The sequence below is a fragment of the Amborella trichopoda genome, chromosome 4, assembly GCF_054954075.1.
Source record: "Amborella trichopoda isolate Santa Cruz 75 chromosome 4, AtrichopodaSantaCruz75HAP2 v2.0, whole genome shotgun sequence".
Lineage (NCBI taxonomy): Eukaryota > Viridiplantae > Streptophyta > Magnoliopsida > Amborellales > Amborellaceae > Amborella > Amborella trichopoda.
The window spans coordinates 15,605,871-15,616,429 of record NC_142339.1 but is presented as its reverse complement, the minus strand read 5'-3'; the positions used below and the strand labels follow the sequence as shown (position 1 = coordinate 15,616,429).

The window sequence follows — 10,559 nt, the reverse complement described above, 5'->3', positions numbered from 1 at the left end:
GTGCAGGATTTGAACACTGAACGGTCACGATTGCTTCTCAAAGCTCGTCCGGCAGTGGAGGCAGACGCATCGATCTCTTCTACATGGGACAATAATAACCTTGGCTTTCCCTCGTTCAAGAGAAGGAATTTTGTCCTTTTCCTTCATTTCAAACATTCACAATCGGGAGTCGGAACCAAAGCAAAGAAACTCAAGAAGCCATCCGCAACGCTTTCTCTTGAATGGATGAGAAACATATTATTATAACATCATCAACGATCATTCGCTTATCAATGAAGAGAAACTTACGAGTGCCATTCCCATCATATTTTAGAGGTTGGAACTTTCAAAGACAATACCACACGTCACTCAGTCGAAGCTTTCAATCGTTCAATCCCTAACAAGTGGACTTTGAATTTCTTTGTTTTTTTTAATATCCAAGTAAACAACGACATTATTTACTTTTGATACAAAAATATCATAATTACTTATAATTTTTTGATGTGAAATTTGATAGCTTTAGTGTATCATAACGTTTAAATTTTTTATTTTTATTTAAATTTGAGCTCGGTCAATAGAACAAATTTAACCACTTTGTTTTTACATCCAATGATCAAAATTAATTATGATCATCTTGTATAAAAAACAAATGACATTATTGTATACCTAACAATAAGTAGCCCTATATAAAAAAGTATTTTGTACAACATGTTGTTACATGTGGACATGGGCATGGTGCTTTGGCCTATCCTGGCCACCCAAGCTTCTTGGGCTACAGAATGCCATAGCTTAAGGGTGGTGCTTGGGCCAAAGTCAACCAATTTGGCCATGTTTGGCTTTTTTTTTTTTTTAAATTTAAAAAAGCTTATTTTTTTAATTTTTTAGCCCACCGGCCATAATAGATCTAGAGTTGGGCCTAGGAGAAGCCTCTTTAACCAGGTTAGGGCTTGGCTGGGCCTTATGCGAGCCCTAAATTGTTGGTGTGCCATTCACTGCAATTTTGAAATGGTACTTTTCCTTATTTGAAGAAGCGAAAATTCAGTAGTCGAAAAAGGAAAAACAAATATTCGTCCGAATAGCAAAACCAATATTCACAATGCAATCTAGAGAGTAAAGAGGGAAGGCAGGTGAATGGAACTTCGCATAAAGAGATGAGGAATGCCATTGCGTCATCTAAGCGGCCGTTAGGCAATAACAGAGCCCGAATCTAGAGTCGTAACTCCACCTCCGTCTAACTTGACGGCCACGCCAGTCGAGAAGAAACACCCTAATTTTCGCTTTTTCTCTCATCGCCGCACGACTCTACTCTCTCTCTAGAAATCCCCCAGGCTCCCCCTCTCTCTCCTCCTGCACCGTCATTTAAATGCGCTCCCCTCCACTGCCACTGCATCACATTACATTTTCAGAGAGAAAAATGAGTCTCTCTCACACCATGACGATTACAACCCTAGCCCTCGCTCTCTTGTTGGCTCGAGCCGTGGCCGACGATGGCCCGCTGCCCACACCACCAGGGTTCCCAAACCCGCCCCCCAGTGACCCCTATGGGTTCAATGGAAAGTTCAGTCCCTCCATGGCCGTTATCGTGGTGGTCCTTATTAGCGCTTTCTTCTTCATGGCCTTTTTCAGTCTTTACATCCGCCAGTGCACCGGTGACGATTCCACCGTCGCGCCATGGACCGGCCAGCGCAACGTTGGTGGCGGGCGTTCGCGCCGCAGCCGGGGCCTGGACCCTGCCATTATCGAGACCTTTCCTACTCTGGTTTACTCGGTCGTAAAGGGCCTGAAGATCGGAAAAGGCACTCTCGAGTGTGCGGTCTGCTTAAGTGAATTCGAAGACGATGAGTCCCTTCGATTGATACCGAATTGCAGCCATGTTTTTCATCCTGAGTGCATCGACGAGTGGCTCGCTTCTCATGTTACTTGCCCTCTCTGTCGAGCAAACCTCACTGTTCCTCCTCCCCCTGATACAAAATTGCCTGAAAATTCACCCGACGCTGCAGAAGATCCAAACCCACCGCCCGAAGATGAAATCCCTGTGGTCGAAGAGATCACCATCACTATCGATCCGCCGGCCCCAAGCGCACCTGAACCCCAACAGAACCGGCCACCGAAGCGTCTGAATCGCTTCCTGACCATGAAATTTCCGAGATCTAACAAATTTCAGAGGTCTCATTCAACAGGTCACTCGCCCGTGGGGCCTGATCGGTACGAGCGACACACTCTGAGATTGCCTGAAAATGTGAGGAAACAAATAGTGAAAGGGAAGCTCAACAGAACCATAAGCTGTGTGGCGTTCCCAACCGAGAGCGGATCAGTTGCAGGGAGCTCTCATGGCGGTCGTAGAATTGGAGAAGGAAGTAGCAGAGGGGGTAGGAGTTTGAGGAGAAACAAACCTGGGGAAGGTAGTAGCAGAGGAGGGGGATGGAGCTTCTCCGAACGGTGGACGTTTTCGATGACGCCACCGTTCCTCTCCAGAGCCTTATCATTCGGCCCGCCGAGGGACGGGGCCGAGCAGTCCAGATCAAATTCCCAGGCCCAATCATTGCCTTCGTATCTGCGTATAGGCGAGACGAAGGAAGCGGCGCTGCCGGTTCGAGCGGAGCCATAGGAAGAAACCGGGGTTCCAGACATAGGTGGTTTCAACAGCCGCAAAGGTTAAAGGCGGTTTTCCCATATGAGGAAACGGTGGTTTTCGTCAAAAGAGAAAGGGTCTTTGGAAATGGTGGTTTAGGGTGTGGAATCGATTGTTCCGCGGTTTTGGCCAGATTCTGGAAGACTAGAAATTTGTTAATAATTAAATGGGATTATGGGAGTCTTATTTTTTTAGGAAATCCGGATTCGATTTGGGTTGGCCTTATTTATTTGTACAGCACAAAGAACAAGAGTTGCTTTTTAAGAGAGAGGGAGTAAAAGAGGTTCCTAAGCCCTTAATCCCTTTTTTCTCTTCGTTTTTGTTTGTTTGTTGATGTGTTAGAGATGTAAATGAAGAAAGAATGCTTGGGCTTGGATGCTTTATCGTGTGGTTGAGAGGGATTGGGGTGATTAAGTGATTCCTTTTTTAGTGTAAAATATAAGATTAAAGAATGGTTGATATGAATAGAAGCATGCCATTAATGGAGGGTGCCAAGAATAAAGGCGACCCCTCCAAAAGTTTGCTTGAATCTTTTGGCCCTTTGAAAATACACAATATTTTACAAATAGACACATAAATGGCAAAAAATGCTTAAATTTTCATTTTATATCATATTTGTTATAAAGAAAAAGTTTATATAGGATGCAACCTTATGATGTAGAACTACGGATGCAACCTTATGATGTAGAACTACGGATGCATCTCAAAAATCCATCGGAAAAGGTGGTTTTAATGTTGAAAAACTCTTTGATTAATCATCTCCACATCGAGATGTATGATCATAAAAAATAAAAAGATTTTAAGTCTCAAAAATAGTGTATTTTACAGTATATTATTTACACCGTCCATTTTCAAGATTGTCATATGTTTATAGATCTAATTGATTTTAACTATTTTTGAAATTTAAATTTTATAATTAGATATACAAATAGATTTTGAGATAATCCTAAAAACACTATACATCAAAATTATATATCATGATAAAATTTGAAAGTGCACATTACCTCTACAGCTATGATAAAATTTGAAAGTGCACATTACCTCTACAGCTAGGGATGCATCCGTATGCCAACTGCACCCTTATTAGAAACGAGTTTTATTAGTAAGTAACAAAACTCATTTATAATAAATATGCTTCTGATGCCAGCTCACCACGGTGCTTTGTTTGTAAAGATACGAGCGCCTATACCTCCAAATTCGATAGAGACAATTCTACACATGGGGTAGTACTTCAATGTCAATATACTTTTGAGCGTTTTTAGTGAAATTACATTGAAGAAGATTCCAAACCTTTTGTTTTTCCTGGATAAGTAACAAAATCATCTTATAAAATTTTTATCCCATGTCGAGGATAGACAATATTATTAAATTTTATTGATCACATATATCACAAACATCAACAATGTCTTCAGAAACTAAAAGAGACTCCAAACTTGCACCCCGCTTGGCTAAACCATTTGCAACGTTATTGGTATGTCGATAAATATGTTGATTGGCATCTCGATAAATATGTTCAAAGGATATTGAAGACACCCTAATCCCGATCGAAGAAGTTATGGAAGACCAAAGTACTCTAGACAAACTGCCTCGATACTTGAACCACTCACACTTATCTTGACATATTCGTAAACTAGCTCCCATGAACCCCAATATCCACTTTAAGAGTGAAACAAGGTAGATCAGAACTAAGAACTACCAAGCTAGGAGCAATTTGAAAGCAAAAAGTTCTAGCTCCACTCCTAATGGCGCCAAAGTAGCTCCCAACCTCGACACAAAGATGGCACATGAGTACTGACACCAGAAGCGACATGAAAGGAGAGAGAAAAGCCCGACGCTATTGCTAATGGTGTTAGTGCCCCTTAGAGCTGTGTCGGTCCCCCTGACAGTCAAAATGGGGAACAACCTGGATGTACGACCCAATGTTGTGTGTCAGTATGGACTCACACGTGTCGAAAAGTATTGATGTGTTAGATGTCAGTACATAAGGGGTTGTTGACTTCATATTCATCGAAGAAGTACGAAAGGTACTAACGTGTCTGATGTTAAACAGTCCGCTGACACTGTCACAATTGAGAATGGTGCCAATGGAGTTCGAAAGTGCAACGTATTTTGATTGGTCCACCACTTGTATGGAAGAACGCCTAGAGAACAACACATGGCAGATTTTAATTGGCGCCAGTGCCACTACCAATGGTGCTAGACCTTTGACACTCCGTCCACAATATTGTACTCGGGCCAGAGTCATGTTAGGACACAACATTTAATTTGTTTGACCATAGGTAATGATAATTAATGCTATTCTGGTGCCAGTCCCTGCGGCATCAAAGAAGTTCCAAATGGCGATAAAATTTAATGGCCTAGATTGTCCAAAAACGATCCAGTGGTAGTCCTAAGTCTATCTTGCTTATAACTACGGCACTTCACCTTAATTTCAAAGGATGAAATTTTGATATCTCATGTGTAAGCTTTGCCAGATCAAGCTCAAACCATACCAGAACCCTATTTCACCCCAAGCTGAACCCTTTTAACCTAACCTTTTACACTCTATCTTAAAGGCAATCCAAATAATCAAACCTTTTGGATCCTCTTCCACATATATTCACTGGCCCTGTCAAAACCTGAAAGATAGGGACTAACCATGCACCATCTACTTTGAATCAACATCGATTCTGGGTGCCGGGCCTAGGGGCCCGGTCTCAAATATCATTCCTTCCTCCTTTTACCTTTTGTTACTGTCATTTATTATTGTCATTTAATCTTGTATTTTTTTATGGTTGTGTTGGTATTAATGAGCTTTGTTTAATGCTTTCCTTGCATATTTATTGGCCTCTTTATTTTATTTATTGCTTTGTTCCCTTCTTCTTTTATTTCTAAAAGGTTCTTCGTTAAATCTTCTCCTCTCTTCATTAACCATCTTCAAAACCTATCTTGAACTCGAAGGTTAACGTATACAGGAAGCCGGTTTTGTCGGCTGTCCGAGTAAGATACAACCTTGTAACCCAATTCTTGCCCGAAACATAATTTGATGAAGCCCTTTCTCTATCAAATTTTTGACACATTTTCACCTTAAGCCAAGAGGGGGACCAAGTTCCCTACCTGCATTTTCGAGTATAAATAGTTTGGCGCCCATCGTGGGGCTTGTAAAGCTTCCTTTATACCCTAACTATTGAAGTTACCCTTTGGACTTGATCTGAAGGCCACTATCAACCCAGAGTTCATCTCGGCTCATTTCAAGCCGTTCTTGCTTTGTTTGGGGTCTGAAATGGACAAAATCCACTGCAAATAGTGTCAACACCATTCCCAATAGCTTTTGTACGTCTCAACAATCTCCCTCGTGCTTCTTGGAAATTCAAGGGTGTATCGCCACTGGCAACAACATTTTCGCCACTGCCACTTGCGTCATACCTCTGAGACCCCAAAAAGCTCCCTCGGCCTTTCTAGTCCCTTGTTCTGAGTTCTGATAAGAAGCAAGATCAATGCTATTGGCAGTGGCGTTGGTGTCATTGGCACCAACACTAGACCTCTTCCTCCATGTTCTTTGTTTTCCGGCTTGCCCTAACTAACAGTGGGATCTCTGGCGCTAGTGTCAACTCCGTTAAAGTTGTTTGCACCAACGCAAATCCTTTGTCACCTCAGGCAGTGTTATTTTTGCTTGGTAGCATAATTTTATCGATTTCTTGCATCTCTTTGCCTCCCCAACAGTTCTGGAACAGAGGGTCCTTACCCCCTCGCTTTGAATCGTGCTTTGAGAAGGTTACACTTGGCTCTAAGCGCGTCTGTCTCGGCATAAGTTGTGTGCCTTTCACTTGGACCGCGACGTGGTTAGTTTCCCGATCAAAAGCACACATCACTAGGCACCAATGTGCATGGTGTCCACTCATTGTTGGGGCATCTAGCCTTTCACTTTCATTGTGCATTGATCGACTTATCAACTCGAAGTTCATGTTGCCGGTATTAGTGGTCCCTTGCATTCATTTATTTTTTTAAACAGATTACGCCTGCTTATCACACACTTTTCATGGGTACTTGTGCTGATTTACACACTTACACTTGCACCCTCGAGCACGAATGATAAATCTATTTCAAATCTAGTTTTTGAAAAACCTGAATCCATTCATAAGACTTCTAGAGTAGGCACCTAGCTCTCAGAGGAAGGGTAGTTGGGATTGTGGGCCTTCAACAGGAGTGTAAATATACCTGGCCTCTAAGAACACCCCACAATACTTTTGACCAGTGGTTTCAAAAACGGATCGGTGTCCCAAATCGGGCACTCCAAAAACCCATCAAGATCGGTAAATCGGCGATCCAGATCGGGAATCGGTCGAATTGAAATCCAAAAATATTATTAAATTTCATTATAAATGTTGTTTTCATTATAAATGTTGTTTTCATCAATTTGTGAATATTGAGATGTTATTTCCCTATATGAACTTAAATTACATCATACAAAAGAAAAATCATAGAATTATTATGGATAAAGTATATAATCATACATGGACTACAATAAAGAATGAATTAAATCGATGACAAAATAGCCACTAAAATCTTGAATTCGCATAAAACCCTAATCCGCTAAAAAAAACCAAAATTATTAACCTAGCTAACTATAGTCCAAAATTATTACAACCTAACTAACTATAATACTATATATTGAAATTAAAATTGTTAGTTTATATTTTATAATTATTTTATTATACAAATAATAACAAATCCAAAAAAATAATAAGATGTTGTGATACATTTTTTTTTGCTTGTTGTATTACCTTTCAGTTTTTTTTGACAACAAAAATAAGAAAATGATGCTACCAAGGTACCATTTATTTTTTTTATACTTTTTATTTTATATTTTGACAAGAAATACTTGTTATATTACCTTTTAATACTTGTTATATTGCCTTTTGTTTTTTTTGACAATAAAATAAAAAAATATTGTATTACAATTTTTTTTGAAAAACCTTTTATTTTTTATTTTTTTCCTTGTACTTTATTTTCTTCCTTTTAGAATTTTTTTTTTTTGAAAAACCTTTTATTTGTTTATTTTTACTTTATTTTCTTCCTTTTAGAAAACAAAAATAAGTTGGATGGCGCCCAAGGGGTTCGAAGTAGATTTAATTAACTTATATAATAGGGATTGTTTACATTAAAACCATTTACCTTGTGTACAAGGAGGTCACAATTCAAATTAAAGTGCACTTGAAAAATTTCACCAATGGAGATGGTTTCGATGCCTAAATATCCACAAATCGATCATCTCGACCTCAAGATGTATGAATATGAGAAAAAAATGGATTTCAAAGCTTGGAAACAGTGCATCTTGTAATACATTTTTAGGATCGTCAATTTTCAAGAGTTTCAAGTGTTAATAGATTTGATTGATCTACACTATTTTTAAAACTTTAAATTTTATAATTAAAGGTGAAAAGAACTTTTAAAGTTATCCCAAAAATTCTAGTACTAAAACAACATTTGCGAAACCATTTTGAAGTGCGCCTTATTTTGATTATTTGGGGCCTCAGCCTTGTACAAACCACACCCTTTACAAAGATGCCAAAAGATTTCTTTATATAATAAATGAATAAATGGAATCCCCCAGGAACCTTCCCTCTTTTGACCCAAAAACCATAGAATCCCTCAGAAACCTTCCCTCTTTTGACCCATAAACCATAAGTTGACAATGAGATAAATTCTAGACATAATTAAACTAATGAGATTTAAACATAAAATCACAATATAACAATCACATGACGTTAAGCCATTAGACCATTCCAAAACTATAAATAAAGTTGCCATTCAAGAACTCCCTATGCTAGATAGAAACCCACCATCCATTGTAATGACAAGGTCCTTAATGGAGCTTGATGATAATGGTGGTGCACGTTTTGGTGCTTTCTTTAGTAAGGAAATTTCAGGATATTTATTTCTTAATGAGTTTTTTATTATTTTTATGGTAGCAATATCCATCTCCATAATGTCTATGATAATATATCCTCGTGTGCTGATGGTGTAAAGGACGAAGATAAACGTGTTGGGGGTGGTGATGCTGGCATCGGCGGTGGTTGTGGTGTTGGAGGTGGTTAAGTAAATTAAGGATGAGTATTATAGGATTGAGTGTTATCTTTTTTTTTGTTTTAACCTATCTGTATTAATCAGTGTTCAAAACAACGGACCAGGCTCACTAGTCTGTCTTGGCCCGATCCGATTAGTCCGGCCGATTCCTACTAGATTGGCCAATTAGTGCCCCGATTGTTTTTTTTCTGAAAAAAGCAATTTTGGTAAAAAGTCCCAAAAAATTCAGAAAAATCCAAAAATATTATAAAAAATTATAAAAAATGTTTAAATTTTACATGTTTTGTTTTTTTATATTGTTACATAAAAAAAAAAAATAAATAAATATTATAAGCATAATTGGCTTTGGGAGAAAATGATTAGGCACATGAAGCAATACCTTTTTAGTGATCAATATATAATAAATATATATTATATATAATATGTAATCAATTTATATTATATGATATAAATTATATTAATAAAATAAATATAAATATATAATATAATATAATATAATATAATATAATATTATAAAATATTATAATATTTCAACTGAAGACCATGTTTGTTTTTTTTGGGTATTTTGGAATTTAATTAAAAATGTAGGTAAAATGTAAAATTATTCCTCTTTTTGTGACAATTTTGATAAATTTCCATCTCTCTCATATCTGTACCTATGTGCCCCTCGGGGGGTTGGTGGTGTAGGTATTAGATTGAAGATCAAATCAGATGAATAATAAATAAATTTTATATCCCTCAAGTTGAGAGACCTACGGGCTTGGCACCTGGTCGGGCCTGGCTAACTCTGGTGCGCCTGAGTCTACTCACCCAAAGCGGCAAACCTTGCAATTAGCAAATAAAAAATTTGTACTAATAAATAAAGTTTTAAGTAGAGTAATAGGAGGAAAATTGTTTCATTCGGCCTCAACCATATTTCTGCTATATGTGGTCAAGAGGAAAAAGCGGTCTAGATGTATAAAGCATCCATCTTAAAGATGGATGCAAATATAAAGCATCCATCTTAAAGATGGATGCAAATAGGTAGTCCACCTAAAAAGAAGTGTAACGGTCCAAATGTTTTTTAATATAATTATTATTTCTAGTTTCAAATTATTGTTATTTTTTCATATTCATGATCTCCATAAAAATTAAGATCAAATTATATTTTTAAAAATATATTTATTATCAAGCCTGCATTATTATTTTTTATCCTCAGAGTATTACTAGTTTGGGGTAATGCTTTACTTGATCGATTCCTAATGAAATTTTCCATTATTAGGTTGCGGATGAGTGCTCTTAGCTATTTCTTACGTCTTTTTGACCTCAGCGGCTCCTTTGGCCTTAACGGTCTTTTGACTGGATTCTTTCTAGCCTCAACTCTCGATCCAACTTTCTCTAATGAAGAAATTTAATTAGGTTTCTTTCTCCTAAAGTGTTACTCTTAGTAGCAATATCCTTTGGATACTATTTAAAGAAGACAATGGTGTGGCTTTGATACCAATTCTAACCAAGATCTACCATTTGTAATTCTAACCAAGATCTACCATTTGATCTAGAACCATTTGATCTAGAAATAAATATTCTAATATGAGAGAATTTTAGAAAATCCAAATGGTAAAATAGAAATTCAATTTACCAACAATAGAAGATATAACAGTGAAGATGATTCTGAACTAAAATCATCCACTAAACCTATAATAGAATTACCAAGAAGTTCTACTTCTTCTATAAATCCAAAATTAGAAAGTTTATACAGGAAAAGAGAAAACGTTGTTATCCCACAATATAGGTCAGTACAAAAATTTGAACAAAAAATAACTGAGTCAGAAATGGATTTTCAAGTCTTAACTCTTCAAGAAAAAAAGCGACTGAGTAAACAATTTATAGAACAAGATTACTT

General features: G+C 37.5%; 1 protein-coding gene across 1 annotated transcript; it reads left to right on the top strand.

Moving 5' to 3' along the window:
- The first annotated feature begins 638 nt into the window (after nucleotides 1-638).
- Nucleotides 639-2,992, top strand: LOC18423274 (E3 ubiquitin-protein ligase ATL6). Its single transcript, XM_006827876.4, has one exon. The coding sequence runs from the start codon at nucleotides 1,343-1,345 to the stop codon at nucleotides 2,585-2,587; it is 1,245 nt and encodes a 414-aa protein (XP_006827939.2). The 5' UTR covers nucleotides 639-1,342; the 3' UTR covers nucleotides 2,588-2,992.
- The last annotated feature ends 7,567 nt before the right edge of the window (nucleotides 2,993-10,559 follow it).

Excerpts from the sequence above, each read along its gene's own strand:
- LOC18423274 (XM_006827876.4), top strand. The coding sequence starts at position 1,343 with ATGCGCTCCCCTCCACTGCCACTGCATCACATTACATTTTCAGAGAGA.